Genomic DNA, 25,003 nt, shown 5'->3' with positions numbered 1-25,003 from the left:
TTTTGTTTTGTGGAGAATCTATTTCCCCCTTTTCCTTTTGGTTCCTATGTTCAGTCAATGCATAACATAAACGTAGCTACAGCACTGAAGCAAAACCTTAAGGAGCACTGAGAGACAAGAAAGCCCATTGCCACTTTTTAGATAATGGTTTTCATTATTCAAATACTTTCTTGATCTCATAGCGATGGAGACATTTGTGGAAACAGAAGCTATACTTTTCCAACAATGACAAACATAAGAGGTCTCTCTTTGCATTAGCCTGCTTTTTAAAGAGGGAGTTTGGGATCATAAATGAAGCCAATAGAACTGAGAAGCCATGGTGATGATGATGACACACTAGTGAGCTTCTGGAATGTTTAGCCTAATAATTAAACACAGATTGCAAATAATAACAGTTATACTCACTTCTGAGCTATAATGCTTGGGTTAATAGTTACAAGGTTTGTCTTATTGCCAACATCCTGACTGACATTTCCACTGGTCGGGGGAAGGTTGCACCTGTAATTTTACAAAAGATGTTTAGATTCCACTCCTATTTTTCTATTATAGCAGTCAGATTTCTCTCAAGTATTAAAAAATACATTAATTTTACCAAATCAGGCACTATCCAACTTCTAGCCAGTTGAATTCTGAGAATTGTAATTTCATCACTTTTATAGTCTCATCACTGCATGTGAAGGATTGCATTTCTAAGGTTTATTCTAAATATGCCCTTAAGGAATTAATGGAATCTATGTTTTGGCATAACAGTATGCTGAAAATGTATCATATTTGAGGGTCAAAATTAGGAATCATAACTAACTTACAGCATTCCTTCTATAAAATGAGATGATGACCAATTATTTAGATGGATTTGAAATGACAAATTTATGTATCTACTAAAAATGAGTAACAGATACCATGTTATCCCTCTTGTCAGCCTTTCAAAAGGAAAATAGATGGAAAAGCAGTAATTCAGATGTAAGGTTGTTCTTAACTCCAGTTATGTTTGCAACAAGCCACAATGGAAGTACTTCAACAGATCATTTGGGGATAGAAAATTGTTGAGAGGGAAGTCTTCATTCACTAGAAAACCTCAGTATTAAGCTTACCTCAACACATGTATGGATCTAATGAAGCAGATTTCATTACATAGCAATAAAAAAGCAAATATAGCAGAATAACCCAACCCAATAACCCTTTGCTTGCTATTCCACTTAGAACTGACCATATTGTATACTGAACATCTAAACTCCAGCACAATCAGCTGGTACTGAAAGGTGGGGACAAACAGTATTATTTTTGCAGTTAATGATCTTTATATTCTTTTACATGTTCCTTCATCTTCTAGATGTATTAGGCTATAACTCCAGCCATCCATAGCCAACATGACCACATTGGAAAAGGCTGGTTCGCTCCCTTTCTTATTAATGGGCTGTGGTGAGTTGATTATCATATTTAAAATTTCTCACCTAAACACAAAGTCAGATTTATCAATTTCAGCTCCACAATTAGAACTCTTGAGATTTCCTCCATTTCCAACAACTGCACACTGCTTGAAAGGAAAATCCAGAGGCTGAGACTGAAAACAAGAGACAGTGACAGACTATGTTAGAGTTTAAAAGGGCAAGGGCATGCACTTCTTCTCTTATTTAAAGTAGTTACTGAGTGATGAAGATAGATCATTATCTCTATTGCTGGCAAGTATAAGTCTCCTATCTTTAAACTCCCAGTATTTTCCAGGGACCAAATAATTCTGGGTACACACATTGCACTAAGAATTTTTTTTAATTTAATCATGGTTTGTTGAAATGTCACTGCAAAACCATAAACATGGTCTACAACATTATAATAGCAGCATTTATATACCAATCAAGACTAAAGTATATAAGGGTTTAACATGAAATGTGAATCCAGTCAATGAATGGATATCTTCCTATAGTGTATCTCCATAATTTCTTACCATATGTGCTTTCTAAAATGCTAGAACATGAAGTATGAAGCAATTTTACATTTGAGTCATTGTATTTTGCCTAATCATGTCTTTCAAGTTGACAATAGTTTTTCAAGCAAGAGACATTCTCCAGTTCTGGTGAGGTGGGATTGGACTTCACATCTGACTAGAACTGAAGAGAGTAGAATTTAATTTTTCTAACTATTCTTGTCAAAGTTGAACTAAAAAATATTCTTTCTCTACCTTTTTTTGGTCTTATACTGTTATGATATTATCAGAGCTCTTCTTACCTCTGGCAACATCTGAAATATGTCTTCTGTAATATGGATGGTTTTTTTATTGTCCACTTCATAAGTCATGTTGCTTCCCAATGGGGTATTATTTTGAGAAGCAATAAAATTATGCACAGCATCACAGCATGAAGCAAGCTCTGCCCTAAAGTTCATAATAAAAATGAAAGACCAATATAATGAGTTTAGTAGAGATATCAATATGATGATAATCATTATCAAATAAAATTAACTTCTGATTCATATTGTTTATTATTATAAACATGCATGAATGTCCCCAACAAGACATTCTTGAGATAAGTTGGATTTCAATTCATATAATTCACTCAGTTTGGCTAACAAAGGCTAGCTGAGGATTTTAAGAGTTGGAATGCAACATATTTTTGAGGACATCATGGTGAAGAAGGTTCATCAAGAACTTTTCTGGATTACCGAGCTTTATTTTCAAGCAATGAAACACCAAAGTTATTTTGTCATTTACTGCCTTTTTGTGACGAAGGGACTTGCATAACTCAATGAAGCTATGAGCTATGCCATACAGGGCCACCCAAGACGGACAGGTCATAGCAGAGAGTTCTGACAAAATGTGATCCACTGGAGAAGGAAATGGCAAACCACTCCAGTATCTTTGCCATGAAAACCCCATGGACAGTACTAAAAGGCAAAAAGATATGACGCTGGAAGATGAGCCCCTCAGGTTGGAAGGTGTCCAATATGTTACTGGGGAAGAGCAGAGGGCTAGTACTAGTAGCGCCGAAAGAATGAAGTGACTGGGCCAAAGCCGAAAGGACACTCAGCTGTGGATATATCTGGTGGTGAAAGTCCGATGCTGTAAAGATCTTTTCTTCATAGGAACCTGGAATGTAAGATCCATGAATCAAGGCAAGCTAGATATAGTCAAACAAGAGATGACAAGACTGAACATCGATATCTTAGGAATCAGTGAACTAAAATGGATAGAAATGGTGAATTTAACTCAGATGACCATCAGGTATACTACTGCGGGCACAAATCCCTCAGAAGAAATGGAGTAGCCTTCATAGTCAATAAAGAATAGGAAAAGCAATAATGGGATACAACCCCCAAAATGACAGAATGATCTCAGTTCGAATCCAAGGCAAACCATTCAATATCACTGTAGTTCAAATCTATGCCCCAACCACTGGTGCTGAAGAGGATGAAATTGACCGGTTCTATGAAGCCCCACAGCACCTTATAGAATTAACACCAAAACATGATGTCCTTATTATCATGGGTGATTGGAATGCTAAAGTAGGAAGCCAAAAGATAACTGGAATAACAGGCAAGTTTGGCTTTGGAGTACAAAATGAAGCAGGGCACATTTTGATAGAATTTTGTCAAGAGAATACGATGGTCATAACAAACACTCTTTTCCAACAACCCAAGAGACAGCTCTACACATGGACATCACCAGATGGTCAACACAGAAATCAAATTGACTATGTGCTCTGCAGCCAAAGATGGAGAAGCTCTATACAGTCAGTAAAAACAAGACCAGGAGCTGACTATGGCTCAGATCATGAGCTTCTTGTTGCAAAATTTAGGCTTAAATTGAAGAAAGTAGAGAAAAGCACTAGGCCACTCAGGTATGAACTAAATCATATTCCTGATGAATATACAGTAGAGGTAACAAATAGATTTAAGGAATTAGATCTGATAGACAGAGTGCCTGAAGAACTATGGACGGAGGTTCGCAACGTTGTACAAGAAGTAGCAACTAAAACTATCCCAAAGAAAAAGAAATGCAAGAAAGCAAAATGTCTGTCTAAGGAAGCTTTGCAAATAGCTGAGGAAAGAAGGGAAGCGAAAGGCAAAGGAGAAAGAGAAGATACACCCAGAGAATAGCTAGAAAAGAATACCTTCTTAAATGAACAGTGCAAAGAAATAGAAGAAAACAACAGAATAGGGAGGACCAGAGATCTCTTCAAGAAAATTGGAGATATGAAGGAAATGTTTCATTCAAAGATGGGCATGATAAAGGACCAAAATGACAGGGACTTAACAGAGGCAGAAGAGATTAAGAAGAGGTGGCAAAACTACACAGAAGAACTATACAAGAACGAGCTTAACGTCCCAGATAACCACGATGGGGTGGTCACTGACCTCAAGCCAGACATCCTAGAAAAGGCATGTCAAACACAAGGCCTGCAAAGTGGTTTCATGTGGCCCGTGAAGCCACCCTGGAAACAGTGAGGGAATGGCCCCTGCTGCCCTGGCCCTGGCCCAGGCCAGCCGGGAGCCAATGTACAATTTTGTGATGGCCATCTATGCTGAAGTGCATTCAGTCTTAGCTCCACAAGGCCGTCCAGAAACAGCAAGGAACCAGCCCCTGCTGTGTCAGCCCCACCCCCTGGGTGCATGCTGGGGAGGTGTCACTCTTTGTGAGGAATGAAGAAATGCACCTTGCCTTGGCGCTTGCCCCAGTCCCACCCCCTTCTGCCAGAGACCCTCTGTCCCACTCCTGCCCAGGTTCCCACAGGCCCCCTTGATGCAAACAATGTAGAGCTGTCCATGCCCACCCAGTAGGCCACACCCACTCCATCCACACCCGCCCAGTAGGCAGCACCCAGCCTGGCCACACTCACCTGGCCCCCCAAGGGCAACTGCAATGCTGATGCGGTCCTCAATGAAATTGAATTTGACACCCCTGTCCTAGATGTGGAAATGGGCCTTAGGAAATCTGAGCAACAACAAAGCTAGTGAAGATGACAGTATTCCAGCTGAGTTATTCAAAATCTTAAAAGACAATGCAGTAAAAGTGCTACACTCAATTTGCCAACAAATTTGGAAAACTCAACAGTGGCCATAGGATTGGGAAAGGTCAGTTTACATTCCAATTCCAAAGAAAGGCAAAGAATGTTCAAACTATCGCACCATTGCACTCATTTCACATGCTAGTAAAGTTATGCTTAAAACCTACAAGCTAGACTCCAGCAGTATGTGGATCGAGAACTACCAGAAGTACAGGCAGGATTTCAAAGAGACAGAGGAACTAGAGATCAAATTGCCAATATATGCTGGATCATGGAGAAAGCTAGGGAGTTCCAGAAAAACATCTACTTCTGATTCACTGACTATGCTAAAGCCTTTGATTGTGTGGATCACAACACATTGTGGCAAATTCTTAAAGAGATGGAAGTACCAGACCATCTTATTTGTCTCTTGAGAAATCTATATGCGGGTCAAGAAGCAAGAGTGAGAACTGGACACAGAACCACTGATTGGTTCAAAATTGGGAAAGGAGTCCGGCAAGGCTGTATTCTGTTGCCCTGCCTATTTAACTTATATGCAGAGCACATCATGAGAAAGGCAGGGCTAGATGAATCAAAAGTTGGAATGAAGATTGCCGGGAGAAATATCAACAACTTAAGATATGCAGATGATACCACTCTAATGGCAGAAAGTGAAGAGGAACTAAAAAGCCTCTTAATGCAGGTGAAGAAGGAGAGTGCAAAAGTTGGCCTGAAACTCAATATTAAGAAAACTAAAATCATGGCATCCGGCCCTCTCAATTCATGACAAATAGATGGGGAAGAAATGGAGGTAGTGACAGATTTTATTTTCCTGGGCTCCAAGATCACTTCAGATGGGGACTACAGCCAAGAAATTAAAAGAAGCTTAATCCTGGGGAGGAAAGCTATGGCAAATCTAGACAGCATACTAAAAAGCAGAGACATCACCCTGCCAACAAAAGTGCGTATAGTCAAGGCCATGGTTTTCCCAGTTGCAATGTATGGATGTGAAAGTTGGATCATAAGAAAGGCTGAGCGACAAAGAATTGAGGCCTTTGAACTGTGGTGCTGGAGACGACTCCTGCGAATCCCTTGAACTGCAAGGCATTCAAACCGGTCAGTCCTAGAAGAGATCAACCTGATTGCTCTTTAGAAGGCCAGATCCTTAAGTTGAAACTCAAATACTTTGGCTACCTAATGAGAAGGAAGGACTCACTGGAGAAAGGCCTAATGCTGAGAAAGATTGAGGGCAATAGAAGAAGGGGACGACAAAGAATGAGGTGGCTGGATGGAGTCACTGAAGCAGTAATGAACTTAAATGGAATCCAGAAGATGGTAGGGGACAGAAAGACCTGGAGGAATGTTGTCCATGGGGTCGCGATGGGTCGGACACGACTTTGCAATTAACAACAACAACAAAAATCTGTGTACTTATTTTTTTAATTAGAGATGGATATATTCCTGGTCAAATACCAGGATTACTGGACAACATTGAGAAAATACTATTGCTGCAGACTTTGTTTTGGAATTCTTTGAAGAAGAATTCTTGTCCAGTTAAAGAAAGCACATGGCAAAAAAAAATTGATCAGATATAAATAGGACTTAACTGATAACACTAATTTCACATCTCATTTTTATTAATGTCTATTAACATTAAGACTAGAGTAGATTCAGCTTAGTAATATGTTCAGATTTAAAGTATAAAGTACTCTTAAGATTCTGGGCAAAACATTATGTATCTATACAGTTAGGATCTGACCGTTTTGCACAGTGGGGTGCTTTTTTTGTACTTAAAAAGGCTTCTTGTTATTTTCAATATTCAAGTAAATTCAGCCATGTTGGCAGATATGTGGGGAAAAAAGCATGCGCAGCAAACTGCCGTGCTTCCCCCCCCCACAAACCTCATAACCTTTTGATACCCTTTGTCCCAGTGAAGCAGCCAGAAGGTCATCCCCTTTTGACTTAATGCCTCACCTACCAAAACAAATAATAGGCTTAGTTCCTTCCTATCTTTTCCTGTCTTTGTTAGTTCCTTCTCCTTTCATCTCCCTGTATTTGTTCTTTACCTGGTCTTTGACCATGTAATGTGTTACTAGGAAATAGTTGCTTATATGAAAGAATTTTCCAGTGAAGAAACTTTATGTCAGCATCTAATGGTTAAGCTTGTGTACGTAACAAGAATATAAAAACGAATAAACTCATAGAGTTTGTCAAGTGTGTCCTGCAGCTTCAAACCTCTGCTCAAGACATGCCTGTGTCTTTTTCTTAGCGTCTTACAAGATAAGTCACAAAATGTAACACCCTTACTTTAATATTATCTATAGCGTTTAGATATTTTAAAAACCTCCTTTTTTGCTTATGATCTTGATCATCTTTTTAACTGTGTCCCTTCTGTGATGGAATGGATGATACCTAACTCAGATACTAAACTAAACTTTTTAATTACAATTTTATAGTCAAGGCCTTTTAAGTGTAAAGGCACTGGATTGAATAATATGAAACTCAGTTGATCTAATCTGAGGCTTTTGATGAAGCAATCCACTTTGTTGCTATAGGATGTAGAGGTAGGTCAACTCACAGAGAATCCATTTTGAAGTGCAGCTTGCTGAAGTATTTCAGAATTATCCCATGGTAATTACTCCTGGATAAATTTATATATAGGAATTAAATTTATATATAGGAATTATTTGTTGTTACATTTTATTCATAACCTCGCTAAAACCCCAAGGTTATTTCTATTTAGGGCGCATGATGTTCCAAAGGACTGGGATCATGGAAGAGAGGCTCTACTCCTGGACCCTGCTAGCTGGGATTCCTTGACTGACAGGGATCTGTAGCATGCCTTCTCTGACACGGTGTTCTTTAGGTAACCAGGACTCATGCTGTGCATGGCGTTATAGATAATAACCAATATCTTGAATTGCACCAAGAAAAAGCAGCTGCCAATGCAGCTCATGGAACAGCAGTGTAACATTGGCTACTCTAGGGATCCCCAAAATTCCCTGCACTGCTGCACTATGCACAAGTTGAAGCTTCTGAATGCTTTTCAAGGTTAGCCCCATGTAGAGCACTTTGCAATAGTCCAAGTGTGAGATGACCAGGACTTGAATGACTGAGCACAAGGACTTCTGATCCAGAAAGGCCACAATTGGCACACCGCCTGAAGTTCTGCAAAGGCTCTCTTGCTTTTGAGCAGCAACTTGAACCTTCAAGTTGCAGACTGGATCCATCTGGGGTAGTGCCACCCCATCCAGAATTAAAGATGTCAAAGTTCTGGATCTTGGAGTCCCATGCATCTAAAACAGCGGTTCTCAACCTGTGGGTCGGGACCCCATTTGGGGTTGAACGACCATTTCACAAGGTCGCTAAACAATGCAGTCTGCCATTTTTTCCCCTTTTCCTTAGCTGTGCTACTCCCTTTTATTCTATTGGCTTTTGAAAGCCAATAGAATAGACTCTCTTGAATACAGTCTAATTCTATTGGTTTTCAAAGCCAATAGGAATTGTCCAGGCTGTCTCTGCCCTGCTGAGCCTGCCAAAAGTCCCATTCTGCAAACGGTGCTGCAAGTTGTCTGCAGCGAAGGCGAGCTGTCTGGAAGTTTCCATCCCTCCCTGCTGAGCAACTACTAAAAATGTAAGTAAAAGAGGGCCAGGGGTGGGAGGCCAGTGGGCGCAGGGAGAGTTGCTGGCGTGCATGAGGCCCGGCGGGTGCCTTAACTCCCTTGGGCTGGGCCAGCTGGTGGCCCAGCCGGTGGTCGGCCTGCGCCGTCTCTGCTGCTTGCCAGCTACGCCTCGGCTGGTGCAGGAGACGGCACCACACATGTGCGGCGCTCCCGGGCAGGGAAAGTCCTCAACTTACGACTGGTTGGGTAGTCCTCGACTTACGACCGGTTGGGTAGTCCTCGACTTACGACCGGTTGGGGGTCGCGGCATTAAAAAGGTTGAGAACCACTGATCTAAAACCATTCAGCCTTGCCAGGGTTCAGCCAAAGCCTCTGTCCCCCATCTAGGCCCCCACAGCCTCCAGGCACCTTGTGATGATCTCCCTGTCTAACTCCCTCACAGTAATCATTACGTAACAGCAGTTGCTATTTTATAATCAATCCTCCAAGGAAGAAAATAGGGTGCACAATGGCAATATTTAAGGGAAGGGAATAGAAGTGTGTGCACCCTATCTGACCTGGTAGGATGGGTAGATTTAGGGAATTAAGAGTTAATGATTTAAGGAAAAGCAATCCCACATACAAACTGGCCATGTACCATATAGGGCTTTAAAGGGGATGACCAACACCTTAAATGGCACCCCCAAAAAAACCTGGAAGCCAATACAGCTCATGCAACAAAGATGTTACATGGGCAAATCTAGAGCCCACATTAGTGTATGCATTTCTGCGTTGTGAACCAGTTAAAGTTTGAGGGGTACCTTCAAGGGCATCCCATGTAGAATTATATTTTAAAAAGGAGTCCCCAATGATTTTACTCTGCTAGTTGTTGCCAGCTATAGGAGATAGTGCTCATCTCTGTTTCAGGGCCATCGAGCCAGCGCTGTCCAAAGACATTTCCGCAATCATGTGGCCAGCATGACTTCACAGAGCACTGTTACTTTCACACCAAAGTGGTCCCTATTTATCTACTCACATTGCATGCTTTTGAACTGTTGGATTGTCAGGAGCTGGGGCGAGAATGGGAGCTCATCCTGTTGTGTGGCCCTCAGGTCTCAAACCTGGGCTACCAGCTTTCTGGTTGACAAGCCCAGTGTCTTAACTGCTGAGCCACTTGCAGCAATCCAAGTACAAATTCTACTATATTTTGTGCAATGTTTTCATGTTAAATCTGCATTTTACAAAGTATATTTATGTAAAAAAAGAACTGTGTACTGCTGTATGCAAGAATCTAGTTTCGCCAAAATTTTGAATATCAGTTAAAATGTCTCTGAGGTATATAATATTCAGAAGCAAAGCTATTCCCAACCCAGAGAGTATTATTGTAATATTACCAGAAATGGCCGAATATTTTTTAAAATTAGAAACTAATACAAAAGATTTCTGATTAATTTTATGCTTCATCTAATGAGGTAAATGCAATCAAGCAGTATTATGTTAATACTATGCACCAGTGGGACAAGAGACAACACAAGAATATTTGTTAAAATATTCCTTCCTCATTTCTTGTTGAATACAATTGTACCAAAATAAATATTGGTAATGTTTTGATTTTAGAGCCTATAATCACTCCACACTCACAAGTTCACTGAAGCCTAGAAGCAATTCCATCAACAGACATCAACAGACCTAGAACCAACCTATGAACCCTGAGAATTCAAATCAATCTCATAATTAATGAGCGACAGCACCAACCTTCAACCAAACCCCAACCCCCCCAACCAGCACTTCACCTCCAATTGACCCTCCCCATCACAAGACCCATACAAGACTCTCACCTGACATGATCCACAACTGACAAGAACTGTCACTAGACCCTCACCTGAAGTAACCCTCCCATCACAAGACGTACTGACCACTCTTATAATCAGAAGAACACCAACACTGACATTCCCTAAATTCCACTGAAAATGTTACCTTGACTGGTAAAAAAATGTTTGGAAGCCTGCCACAAGCTCAGAGAACAAACTTCCTCTCTGTTTAATGAAGAGAAGGACAAGGGGGGATATGATAGCAGTTTTCCAATATCTCAGGGGCTGCCACAAAGAAGAAAGAGTCAAGCTAGCCTCCAAAGCACCTGAAGGCAGGACAAGAAGCAATGGATGGAAACTAACCAAAGAGAGAAGCAACCTAGAGCTAAGGAGAAATTTCCTGACAGAACAATTAATTAGTGGAACAACTTGCCTCCAGAAGTTGTGGATGCTCCAATAATGGAAGTTTTAAAGAAGACATTGGACAATCATTTGTCTGAAATAGTATAGAGTTTCCTGCCTAAATGGGGTTGGACTAGAAGACCTTCAAGGTCCCTTCCAACTCTGTTGTATTGTATTGTATTATAATATAATATTGTATTACTTATAGCAATATAAAAATATTTCTTTCAAGTCAAAATCAGTATCTTCCTGGGCATATTTATGTAGTTTTCTTAGCAGCAATATGAAACTGCTTTGCAGCTGCCATTTTCTGAGGTGTTTTCATTTTTATTTTTTCTCAATCCCAAAGTTTTGGGGTTTTCTATGATCCCCATTCAAGTGCTATCAGGCTTGCTTAGCTTTTGAAGACCAGCCGAGCTCAGTCAAATGCTGCCCCTGCTGAGATTGGTTACCTACAAAGCTTTATTTTATTTTTTTTTTATTGAAAATTTTTAAAATTTTACAAAAAAGAAAAACAACCCTACCCAACCCATCCCAACCCTCCCACTCCCTCCCTCGACCTTCCCAGAGCTGAATATAGGCTTAATTAACATTTCTTAAGTTTCTTAAAATCTTAAAAAGAAGAATATAAACCATAAGTAAGTCTAAATACAATACTTATACAACTTATAAAATAATTAACAATAATATATATATGTAAGAAGCATAACTATTAGAAAAAAAAGAAAAAAAATGCTTAGAAAGAAGAAGAATAAAAAAGAAAAAAGAGGAAAAGAAGTATAAAAAAATAAAGTAGAGATAAAGGATATAAGGAGCAAGAGAAAAAAATAAAAGAAAAAAGAAAAATACAATCTATAAAATATAAAATTTATATATAAGTTATTGAAAAACTAAATAATATTTTTTTATATCCAACCTGTGTTGTACAAAATCTATCCATTTTTCCCATACCGCAAAGAAGTTCTCTTGCGATTGATCCTTTAAAAAAGCCGAAATCTTTGCCATTTCCGCCAAATAAGAAACTTTAGAAAACTACTCTTGCAAAGTAGGCAAAGATTCCTTCTTCCAATATTGCCCTACTAACAACCTTGTGGCTGTGATTAAGTTTAACATCAATATAACCTCCTTAGTGTCACAATCAATAACAATACCTAACAGAAACAATTGTGGGGTAAATTTAACCCTCCTTCTAAAAATTCTTTGAATATTCCACCATATCTTAATCCAAAAGGCTTTTATATTTTTACACGACCACCAGATATGATAATAAGTAGCATCCAAATAACCACATCTCCAGCATTTAGGCTGTAGGTCAGGATACATACGAGACAACTTTTGTGGATCAAGGTGCCATCTATAAAACATTTTATAAAAATTCTCCCTTAAGTTCTGGGCTTGAGTAAATTTAACATTCCTCACCCAGATGGTTTCCCAGGTATCTAGTAGAACTGGTTCACCGAAATTTGTGCCCACTTAATCATACAATCTTTAATTAATTCTGGTTCTGAATCCAATTCTACTAGGACCCCATAAATTCTCTTAATGTGAGTTCGCCTTTGATCTACAAAGCTTTATTTTAAAAATACTTTATGTAGGAATTAAAGATTAGTGTCTAAATTCAGATCACAAAAAGAGACCAGCTATAGGACACAGACTTTCTGTACTGTAAAAAGTACAGTAGCTTTCTCCAAGGGATCATGACTGGATAGCATACTTTTAAATAAATGGATCTGGTGCATGTTGTATAAATCACACTGCAGAAGCTACCATTGTAATTATGAAACAAGATATAAAGATTCTATTTGGAAAGGATATATTATGCATATCTTTGATATTAACAGCCAGATAATTAAAGGCAATTGGGAAAAGATAGAGGAAAAGATCATTTGCCATTTGTTCCTCCAGGTCTAAGCAGATTATTACAAGACTATTGGGAATGTATGCCTGAATCTTAACAAATGTAAATTAGCTATGGATGATTATAATAAATTATAATTACTTTTTATTGAAATGCTTATATTTTATGTATGTACTGTATGTATGTATGCATGCATGCATGTTTGTATGTATGTTTGTATGTATGTATTTATCTAACTCCACCAATCTCCCAAGCAAATGATTCTGGACAGCATACAACAAAATTAAACACATTTGGAATTTTGATATATATATATATATACAAATATATCTATATCTTTTAAAAAATTCATTATAACTTTCTGTGGTATTTATTTTTATATTCAGTTAATAAAAACATTTAAAAAAATAAAAGCTACTACCCTGAGTGTTTAAAATATGTGCATTCAAAAGTATATGTAGGTATGAAGTGCTGGCTGTCCATATCTCTCACAAATGAAGACAAATATACGTGTCCAAGGATAATGTTGCAGGATCCAATATGAGTCAGTCACTGGGCCAAAGGTTTATTTGTCCAAACTTTTGGACTCATGTTTCCTGATGATTGGCTCCAGCATGGGTCTGAAATTTTAGAAAAATAAAATTTTGTTTCCGGTGACTGATTCAGATTCGATCCTGTATATGCAGGAATCGTCAAGATTGCTGTCCAAATAGGACATTATGCTTGTATCAAATAAGCATTAATCAACCCATTTATTTCCAGCTCCATTTTTCTTGATTTGAGCCTATAATATTTGAAGAAATTATAAATTATTTAAGGTAGCGAACACAAATAATACTCCTTTCTCCTCCTGTTTTCCCCAAAACAACAACCCTGTAAGGGGGCTAATAAAGAATGACTGGCCCAAAGTCATCTAGATGGCTTTCATGCCTAAGACAGATCAAAAGTAGATTTTGGCACCAGGCAGTGCTTCTAATGCTAATATTTATTTATTTTGCATTGGAGTCTTTTAATAAACCTTATTTCCATTGTTTCAGGTTTTCCAACTAACAAATATTTAATCTGATTAATTGATACATTTGAACACCAGTTTGGTCCAGTGACTAAGTTTGGTCTGATAATTATTAGGAATCTGTATTTTCTAGTTTGGCTCATAATATCGATAGATATAGGCTCATAAGGTGTTCTAGAAAAAATGTTTTCTTTTGAAGAGCAATACAGAATCCCTTAAATCAGATACATTGAAAATGCTTCTGGAATTCTGCAGTACATTTCAAATCACCTGCTCCTAAATCAAGTTTGTCTTAGCAACTGTTGTTGCATATACCTATTAACATATCTTTCTGCCATAATAGTTTTCTCCTTTTATTTCCACTGCAGCTTTAGCCTAGAATTACAGCATTTGTATTTAGGCCAACAACATAAACAAAAATGTAGGCTAATTAGCAGGCTGTGTATTTCAACTGAGAATTGATTTGTCACCACAGATGGTGACAGATGACAGACACCCTCTCTGCTTCAAACTTCCTATTTAAAATGATCTGTCTGGGTTGGTGATTGATGTTAAGCTCTCTGCACACTAACTATTTCATCCTGCTCATTAATTAAATACTGTTTTTTTTATTGAAAGTTGTATGTGGTGCCAAATCCTTGACCATAATCATAGACTATTATGTCTCTCTGTGTGTATGCGTGTATCTGTTTGTGAGTACTTGTATAAACAGGATGCTCAAACAATTATTTTAGTCCTGATAGTGCCCAACACTGGTTCTGTACATCTCTGCCATTTTATGCCATGCTTTGTTTGATTTGAGGGGGGCAACTATGGCTTATCTACATCAAGGGAACCCCTATGCATGTCAATTATTTTGTATGACTGTTGTCCTATGAAGATGGATTATCACTGCATGAGAAGGATGTAGACCAGAATATGCAACTAATTACATTCAGAGATCAGTAGAAATCAGAAACTTCTCAATCATTCCCAGTTTACCTGCTAGGATCAATCTATCTTACCTGCCATTAACACTCAGTACACCTTTTGTAAAAGCATAGAATCTGTTTCTTCCACACTTCTAGAGACATTTTCTGGACTCAGAACCCAAACTTCACAGAGGATTGTTTGATTAGTTTTCATAATACATTTGGCTCTTTGCAAGAAACACACATATGAGCACACAATATGTATTTGAACTAAAAAATTCCAGGACTACAATATTTTTTTTAACAGGAAAAGGCTGTTTGCTCATATTTATGAAAAGATTAGAATGCTTGCTATTCTCTGTTTTTTCAAAGAAAGATCCCAGTAAAATTTTAATGTTTAGTTTCTGAAAATTATAAAAAGGAAAAGCACTGAGAAAAGACAGCTACATGGAAGCAGATACTTGTTGTAAGATACTTTCTCACAGAATCATTGACAATTCAGTTGATTACACATGCAGAAATGAAAATATATGCCTAGTTTGTATTTCAGTTCCCTGGTTACTGACAGAAAATAAAAGGCTTGGGTTTGGAATCTTTATATCATATTTGAATTTCAAGAAGTACTACATAGAATATTTTTTAAAATCTGCTTTTTAAATTGTTATTTTCATTTTTGACCTGGACATTGCTTTCAAAACTAGTTACTTGCTAAAAATTTCTTTGTGTTATATATGAGTTATAAATAAATCAGGAGATATACAGTATATGGAAGTGAGAGCGCCTTTAAAGTCTTGGCAAGGTGATTTGGAATTGCTTTGTGTCTAAGATGGGACTAGAACTCAAAGTTTCCCAATCTAATCTGCTATTTTAACCACTATGTCAAACTGGTCTTATTATAATGCATACTCTTTTTCACATTTTTTACATCGCCCCTTTAAAATATTAGCTTCTATTGTTTATTGGCTACCCCATAAAATGCAGTGTAATATTCCCTACAGCTTCAGGCATCAGCAGGCTTGGATTCAGCCACAAGATGTTGAATGCTATTAAATAGCCTTCTCCAACCTGAAAACTTAAGAGTTGTGCTATGGCTCCATCTCCCAAAATCCCTATATTTCCTTAATAACTACCTAAGCTGTTTCCCAAATTCATCCGGAGAATGTAACACTGAAGGAGGCTTTATAGGAGTCTTCTTTTCAAAAGACTGAAAAGATGAGCAAATAGTCATCCATTCTAAGACACTTTTGCAATATTTTGAGCAGTAAGAACCAGTCAAAGCACATGCATACTGAAATTAGTTTGACTTTCAAGTTCTTAGGTTTGGTATGTTCAACAAAATATAACAGGGCCTCATCACCTTTGACAGCCATCCTAGAGCAAAATTCTTTCCAGTTCAACATCCTGCCTTCCACAAGGCTAGTTCGGAAACAGGATGTGGTTGCCAATCCATTCTCTTAATTCCCTAGCAGTTGATAAGAGCTTTTATTTAAATCTAGAAAGAGCACGTCACAAATATGATTGCTCACTGTTGGCTGGTCTTTGCATGAGAATACAAATTGCATTTCTTCTCTAATTAGTCCATGATTCAGTGTGTTGTGCAAAACCAGAACAAGGATTTATTGACTATTAATATGGGTAAACGTATCATACAAATTGAGCCACTGGTGGCTTTATTGTCCATGATCTTTCTGTTCATTTCCGAAAGGCATTTAAATGGTATCTTTTGCTGAAAAAAACATTTTTAACAAAAAAAGCAAAACAAGCATAACAACCTTTTACTAGACAACATTTATTTTAAAAACAAAACAAAGACAAAAAAGCAAGAGATCCTGTTACTGAACATTTCAACCATATTGCTATGTCATTGCAATTTCCTGCCCCTAACAACAGAGTGTGGCCTGCAACTAAAATATATATATCTGCCTGTCTCTGCTCCACAAAGAAACTTATTTGGGCAAAATAAATTTAATATCTAATATAAATACATGTTCACATAAATGTAATATAAGGACATACACTGTCCATATAATAGTATCCTATGTAATATTTCATAGAAGGAAGTATTATCTGTATTATTAAAAAAGCTGCAGCCATTAAGCTAATTCTGGTTAATTCTGCAATTCATCCACAAAAATTGAAAGAAAAAGTAGTATTACAGATCATTTCTCTAGTTTTCATACCACTGAAAATTGCCCTAATATAGCACTCTATTCCCAAAGTAGTAAAAAAAAATGCAAACAGTAGTATATTTCAAGTTAGAGACTAAAAAATAAAATTTTATTATTTCAGTATATCATAGTTCTTCTGCAGATGATTCTGCAGAATTAAGAAAACAAGAGACTAAGCTTATGTGTTATACTAGCTAGTTCCACAGATTCAATGGGGCTCATTTCCAAATTCCCTTACCTGAATTTGGCATATTCTTGTGGCCTTCTATTCCAGGTACAGTTCTGTAATTTATCAACTATTTGCAAATAATAATCTTCAGAATATCTAAAAGAAAAAGAATTAAACACATAGCAATGAAACAGAGTTATATTAACGTTTCTTTCCCAACATCTGATGAAATAGATATATAGAGTTGAAAAGATGTGCTTGCTAAGAAAAACCTTGGTCTCCATGGTAAAAGAAAAAAGTTTGAAGTAACTTATTGCAAAGTTTCACTTTCTTTGTGACTTGTTACTGAAAATTTATCTTCTTAGGACTGCCATATTGCTTCTAGCTTGCCTACAGTTGCGAGAGGGGAGGGAACGGAAAGAGCTTGGGATCCACAGATGTTCTCTATCAGTGTGAGAACAGAAGCTGCTGAAAAATTGTTTTGGCAGTAGAAGTTTTCTTCTCATAACAACTGCTGGAAGATTAATTGGACAGTGTGACCTGAATTGTCAGAGGGAGGGAAAATTTTACTCTTTTAATTATCTGTTTCCCGTCATACTGCCAGAGCTAGCTTTCCTTCTATCTGCCGGTATGGTATGCTTGATTAAAGTTTACATTAGAGATCACCACTTTGTTGGGCTTTTCAGCCAGGATTTGACATTAAGCTAGCCCTTTTTTTCGACTTAATTCTATTAAGTCCTGAGCCCCTACGCCCATTCTGGTAGCCTCCAGAGGGGTAGTGAAAACTCAGGAGAAGATGCCTGAAATGGAACAATCAGCTGGAGCCAGTGGGGTCAATCAGTGAAACCCCAGATGGGGCTGAAAGCAGCTTCAGAACCCCACCAGCATCTACATGCCCCAAAGAACAGGTTGAGCGAAAGGAGCCGATCCCAGTCCTGGAGTGGACAGGTTGAGCAAACACATTCAATCGACCCAAATTGGAGAAGTGGTGAGAGGGACTGTGAAAGGCCACTGAAGTCGAATTTCCATTGTACTACCCTCGACCCGAACTGGGCAGAGAACTGGAGTGGTGGGAACAAAAAAACCTCAGAATGGCCAGCACTGAGAAAGCTCTACTTGCCGGTATGTGGCAGCCAGTCAGTGGATCAACTGAGCAAAAGTTCAGCAGCTTGGAGGTCTGAGGAGGGGAGTTGGTCCCACGGCAGGATTCCAGACCATGAGGGGGCTTGGTTCCACTCCCAGAGCTGACACCAGTCCCTTTACCCCAGCACTCAGCAGAAATGGCAGCTGTGGTGGATGGAGGAGCAGCTAGTCTGCAACCGGGGCCATTTCTGCAGCCCAGCCCCAGTCCAGGGCTGAAGGCTCACAGTCTGCCATCGGTGCCTGCTTCTCAACCTGGGGGAATAGACTGGCAACCACCACCAGCCCCTGGGTATGGAGGTCATCTATGGATGTACCTGTATGGCCGGGTTTGGATGCTGGGACCCTGGCCAGGTTTGAATGCTGGGATGCTGGCCCACACCAAAGCTGCTTCCGCCCCAGCCACTGAAAGCAACTTTTGATGGGAACCCCGAGAAGCTGGCGTTTTTCCTCAACCAAGTCTGGTCCTATTTTGACCGACATGGGATAGAATACCCTGGTGACAAGGCCCGAGTGGATTGTCATAGTAGTGGCCAACCTCAAATGAGAGGTGGCAGAATAGGTGACAGATCTCCATGATGAAGGTATTCCTGAGCTGACTGAATGCATTTTTCTGCAGCCTCAGAGCCCACACAAACCCAACGAGCAGAGACAGAAGCCTGGAATGTCAGACAGGGAAACAGGCCCATCAGAGATTTCAGGAAAACTGAAGGGAAGCTGAGACATTGGCCGTAGAAGCCCCTGGCCCAATACTTCTGAGACGAACTAAGCCTCAATCTGTTTCACCTGTGCCTAGCCCAAAGGATCCCAGACTGGTTCAGTGATGGTACCAGTTGGTCACCACTTGGAGCTAGACCTGGCAGTGTACAAAGCCTTGGAAGTTTTGGACTGGTCACTAAGTCAGAAGAGGCACACCTTAGGGAGAAATCATCCAGCAGCAGAATCTCGGGTCCCTCTGGGACATCTGGTTGCACCCCCCATGTACTTCCGCTATGGCTAGGAGGGCCAGAGGCCAATGATGTGTCCGGCTTCAACCCCCCAGAGGCTCCCGTGGTCCCGACTCCCTTGAAGCTTAAGAAGAATCCACTTTATGGCTATCCCAAAGGGGCCTGGCCTGGTTAGACAAGTGGGGCCCTGGATCTATTGGGAAAAAACCTCCAATCAAGTAATTATGAGGAAGCAAGGCCTAAGCTCCCCCTTTGAGAGAAAAGAGCAGGCTGGGAAGGTGGGGGGGGGGATAAGGAAAACCCTTGAAATAAACTTGCAAAAAATTAGGGCGAAGGTACATACATCATAAAAATCATCAATCCAGTAACAGTAAAACTCAAACCACCAAGAATATTGGGTAAAGTGCATCCAGTATTCCACTACAACTTACTGAAACTGTATCGGGGATTCACAATGAGACCAAAAGGGAAGGCAGCCCCAGCCCCAATAATGGTAGAGGGGAAGCACATTATGAGGTCAAATGAATCTTTGATTCTAGAATCCACTGAAGGAACTTACAGTACTTGATCCAATGGTAGGATTATCTGTTGTCAGAAACTAGATGGTAAAAGTTCATCATGTAAAAGTAGATTGTTTGATAACGCAATTCCACACTAAGTGCCCCCGGAAGCCGGGACCAGTGCAAGGGAAAGCTTAATGAGCGATAATGTGTATTCCATTTTGTTTTCCTCCTCTTTGGGAGGCCAGCCTGTCAAGATACGAAGATTTATTTTATTAGGACTGCCATATTGCTTCTAGCATGCTTACAGTTGCGAGGGGGGAGGGGGAAGCTTGGGATCCACAGGTGTTCCCTATCAGTGTGAGAGCCTCTTCTCATAACAACTGCTACAAGATTAATTGGACAATGTGACCTGAATGTCAGAGAGGGAGGAAAAGTTTTACTCTTTTAACTATCTGTTTCCTGCCATATTGGCAGGGCTAGCTTTCCTTCTATCTGCCAGTATGTTATGCCTGATTAAAGTTTATATTAGGGATTGCTGTGTCTCCGGTGTTTTACTTTGTTGGGCTTTTTAGCCGGGATTTGATTTTTTTATTTATTTTATTTATTTATGTTTATATAGCTGTCCATCTCATAACCAACTGACTCTGACAGCACAGAACAAAATTAAAATAGAACTAAAAGTATAAAACAGGTGTATCCAACCTTTTAGCTTGCCTGGATCACTTTAAATGAATTGTATATAATATAGTTAATGTATAAAACCGGCATATACCACTCGTGCTGGCAGAGGAGGCATTCTGCGGGTCCAATCAGCTTGATTATTCTGGCTGGTGGGGTCTAGCAGGAGGGCCTTCTCTGCTGTTGCTCCTGCCCTCTGGAACATTTTGCCCCCCGTCAATGTGAGGTGGGCCCCAACTTTCCTATCTTTTCATAAGCTGGGTTAAATATAGATAAAGACGTGTGTTTGCCAGTCGGTTTGGGGCACCAGTGGGGGAACAGTGCAATGGGGATGATTGATTGAATAATAACATATCCCACTTCTCCTCACCCCCATCCCCGTCCTCCCCATGTGTCTTTGCTTTTAAGGTTTGATTTTAACGTTTTGTGTTTTAACTAAGCTGTAACTAAGCTGTAACTACCCAGAGTTACCCTATAGTAAGATGGGCGGCTAATAAATTTTATAAACAAAAAACAAACAAATAAATATGGCCCTTGGGCCAAGGGTTGGATATGCCTGCTGAAAATATACTAAAATTTTGCTAGAATGAAGAAATGTATTCTAATATTTTAAACTGATATAAACTCTGCCAATTGAAATGTTCCAGCATAACACAGGAGAAACAATATCTTAGACACAGGAATTAGGGAATTAATATCTATTAGTACTTAATAAGAACTTCCAAAATAATTCAGCCTGTAGATTTCAAGTAATTATACAGGCCTCTTTGAGAGGTACTTGTGATGCCAGTTCTATAGCTTGCAAGGTTGACCCTTTATTTATACATACGTACATACAATTTTTAGATGCCACCCACCTGAGATTCAAGACCTTTTCAAAATTACTATCCAAATAAAAATGCTGAATTTCTAAAAGAATAATTGAAGGCAGCTCTTCCACCATTCTTAACTGCTATTTATAGATTGTCCATATCTTTTTCATTCACTTGCACTTCTCCAAAGTGCAACCGAGCAAATTTATTTATTCATGGCAATTTAAAATTATGCTTCCTGTTTCACATCCAGAATAAGGGGCCACGTATTCTATTTTACACATCACAATTCTTAATTTAAGAATGATTAACCTCTATTTCAGAAGCAAGAAATCTTTCTGAGCTAGGATTTAAGATAAATGTAATTAACACTGAATTAATTGCATATCTTAATGTGATCATTCCCTTTGAATTGAATGATTTCTATCACCCATCAGCCACCCATGGACTTCATGGTTATGTGAGAGCGTTTCTAATCAATCCTGGATGGGACATATATTTCACTGCACCAGAAAACATTCAGGTTCACAGTCTAAATCCCTTCCAAAGAAAGATCTTGAAATCCTGCCTAAAATGGATCCTGAGACAGGGGTCTTTTCCTATTTTTGTGCCAAATATATATATTTGGTTGAATCAGGTCCTTAAAACATTAACGAGAAAGGCAATCTCTATGAAGGCAACATAGAATGGCACATTGCCTTGAATTTTCATTGATTTATTTCTTGGCATCTTTCCACAAGCTTTGCTTTTGTGTCCAAAACTGGTGTTCTGAATACTTTTTTTTAAAATGAACATTTATCTGCTGAGACACATTTTCAGCAGAACATCACATTCATATGCAATGAGCCATCTAAAGATTATAAAGATGGCTACAGAATAATTTGTTTTCCCATAATAATGCATCTTGCATAAAGAGTTTTTTCAGGTGTAAAAAAACACAAATTTAGGGTTTAGGGTTCAGAATTAGTTTCCTTTAGAGTATATTGAAACCCATGGAGCCTATGTATGTCATTAGTATTAATAACTTGAAAATCCCATATAATGTGTTCCAACTAAGAGGAATTTACAGCACAACCTTTCAAATATTTTTAAACTTTAATTGTTAGCATTTTAATGCCATACTCTCTGGGACAGCTGACACTTGTTTTGCTGCAAAATGTGGATAGCCACAGATTCTCTATCTCTGACATAAACTTCTATTTGCCTACTCAGAAGTAAGCTATAGATTCAAAAATGGGGCCTAGTGCAGCTTACTGTCAGCAATGGCTTGCACCAGGCCCAATTAGGCAATCTCATAGATTTGGAGAATGAGAAAAACCTAACCCTATCTGGAATAAATCATTATAGGGTTTAGCTTCCTTCTTATAACCATTCATGCAAAAAATTGAGAACTCTAAGCAAAACAAGGCTCAAATCACTTCTAAAGCAATTCAAAGGTTCGAAGAATTGAAAATGGGTAGTCCTACCCAACAATATCAAGAGAGGGACTTCTCAAGCCCTAATCACCATACCTGTTAAATAATCCGTTCGCTTGCAAATGATGAGTAGACATGGTGAAGTTCAACAGCTCTTTATTCCTCTTTTACTCAATACTGAACAGAACAGCAACAGGCACGCAGGCCTCTTTAAGTGACCAGAGACCCGAACAAAAACAAAACAAAGTAACGGGGCGTTTTCGCATCTTGCGCATGTGCACAAGGCCAGTGCCACTCATTCTGGTCCTTGGCAGCTTTTGGAATGCCCGGGACCAATGCAACGTCCCGAGCCTGCTTTTGCAGGCTCAGGACATAACAACACCTATTCCCAAACAAAATTTGTAGCATAGTTTAAAATACTGCCATATCTTTTAAGTCAGTGAAAAGCCAACACAACAATAGCAATAATGTTTCTGATCGGCTCTTTTATTTCTGTCTTCACAGCCATGATGGAGTATAGGAATCTAATTATTCTGCAGCCAGTAATGGTTCACCTAAAATAGTACACAAGTTCTCTCACTGAAGCCATTATAGATGTCATGGCGAAGTTCGTAACTTCATTTCTTTACACCTGATTCAAGGACCAATAGAGCATACATAAATGGGACTACAATGAAAGGGAGCATTCACCATAAAAACGTGTTTACAGTACTTGGCACACAACTGGCTTGCATCTCCCTTTTAAGTCTGTGGGATATGTTTTAAATTCTGGAATCATGCTTTGGATGGTTGAACAAAATGGCTTTCATGGGAGAGGAGTGCCAATTCTCAAAATGGTTGTCAGTTTAACTGGGGAAGATCTTCCTGTCATCCTCTCATCCACAACTATGCTGTAAGAATTAGGTCAGTATACTGAAAAAATAAGCAAACTCTATAACCATGTAGGACAAACACTAAGAAAACCACCATATAATAAAACAACAGCATATAATGAATAAATGGACATGACAGGCAAAATCTGGTGAGTTTAAGAAGGAAAATACAGGCTAGGAAAAAGCTTACTGAAAGAAAATGTGCATAATGTGAGATACTCAACTTTTGGAAAAAGGGGAGAGTTTATGGGATAAATGTCAGATTTATCAAATGCATTGACAAATTTGCTCCTAGTTTTTTAAAGCCTTATTTTTAAGCATGATACTATAGGAGAAAAGCAGGCAGATTTGAGAGGCAGAGTTAAATGTATCATCATTTTAGAGTCATTGAGTTCCCACAAGTGCCCCAAGTCCAACCTCTCCTGAATATATATATATATATATATATATATATATATATATATATAGGTCTTTGGTTGTTCGGGTTTTCTCCCGCGTAAAATTGGAAGTGTCTTGGCAACGTTTCGACGAAGTCACATTCGTCATCTTCAGGCTGGTGTTTTTAGCTTCTTGCTTTGAGCAGCAAGCTCAAAGCAAGAAGCTAAAAACACCAGCCTGAAGATGACGAATGTGACTTCGTCGAAACGTTGCCAAGACACTTCCAATTTTTACGCGGGAGAAAACCCGAACAACCAAAGACCTATATACAAATACCCGCGAAAACCTCAGAAAACATATATATATATATATATATATATATATATATATATATCCATTTTTTAATGTTTTCCATAGCTGGACTTCAATGCATGTGGTTTCTCTGAGTGTCAAAGAGGTAGAAAGCATCATCATGGCACTCTGAATTCTATTAGTATTTTCTGTTATGTCTCCCCCCGCCCCCCGTAAATTTGCCCAAGTTAAAAATTTGTCCTGGGGTGATGACTCTTCACCAGCTTTAGTGTAATGTAGTATGCCCAACTTTGTTTCAAGTGGGTTTTGTGTTTAAGCTGGTATTAGAACTCTTGATCTGCTAGTACCTTAATCACTATACTATTCTAACCTGGTGCCTTAACCACTATACCAAACTGGTTTTCTGTTTCTAATGTAGGAGAGGCCTTTTTTCCTCCTCATTTTGGATGAGGGGCCATTCTGCCCGATAGTTAAAATAACCCACATAATAGTTGTTCTAGCTGTGAGAAATAAGATATGCCTGAATGAGGGTAGAAGGAGGTTTTGGAAGGAAGAAGTCCTGACATATTTCAAGATATTGGCCCAAATCACATAACAGCATTTTTTCATTATGATCATAATATTTTAACTGATTATAGTGATAAGCTGATAAAGCAAATTTGCAAAAAGAGATTTTTTTCCAAATCTTTCCAATTTATAATTCATTATTTATGCTTGTAGACTCCAGAAATACAGAAAGTATTAAATACTTTATTTTAAATGCTCTTAAAACCAACATTTCAGTGTAATGAATACTGATTAGAGCATTCAATAAATGTTTCTGTAGAAACCAATTCTCTGATATTGTTAATTTTATTAAGCTTTCTGTTTTATGGAAATCTTAGGGCCAGGCTATCATTCAGCAGAGCAGAGAAAAAAGAGTGAATAAGAGTAACTATTCAGCCATTCCTTTAGTTAGTGCTGGTTATCATCCTATGACAGAAAAATAATTTTACCTAGAAGCTTGAAGCTTAAGGGGAAAAATTTCTATAAATTAA

General features: G+C 38.7%; 1 protein-coding gene across 5 annotated transcripts in view; it reads right to left on the bottom strand.

Annotated features, from left to right (window-relative positions):
• The window catches only part of ST8SIA6 (ST8 alpha-N-acetyl-neuraminide alpha-2,8-sialyltransferase 6), a 52,402-nt gene that overhangs the window by 11,151 nt on the left and 16,248 nt on the right, over window positions 1-25,003 (bottom strand). For all 5 annotated transcript variants that reach the window (XM_039331597.1, XM_039331595.1, XM_039331596.1 and 2 more), the window contains exons 4-7: window positions 16,979-17,065; window positions 2,224-2,368; window positions 1,452-1,561; window positions 406-498 (exon numbers count right to left, since the gene is read on the bottom strand). In XM_039331597.1, the coding sequence (XP_039187531.1) occupies window positions 406-498; window positions 1,452-1,561; window positions 2,224-2,368; window positions 16,979-17,065 (435 nt within the window). The remainder of the gene's footprint in view (window positions 1-405; window positions 499-1,451; window positions 1,562-2,223; window positions 2,369-16,978; window positions 17,066-25,003) is intronic.

Source organism: Crotalus tigris, unplaced genomic scaffold (assembly GCF_016545835.1).
Source record: "Crotalus tigris isolate CLP2741 ecotype Arizona unplaced genomic scaffold, ASM1654583v1 scf7180000024437.13266115, whole genome shotgun sequence".
NCBI lineage: Eukaryota > Metazoa > Chordata > Lepidosauria > Squamata > Viperidae > Crotalus > Crotalus tigris.
This window is presented reverse-complemented; position numbering and strand designations above follow the sequence as displayed.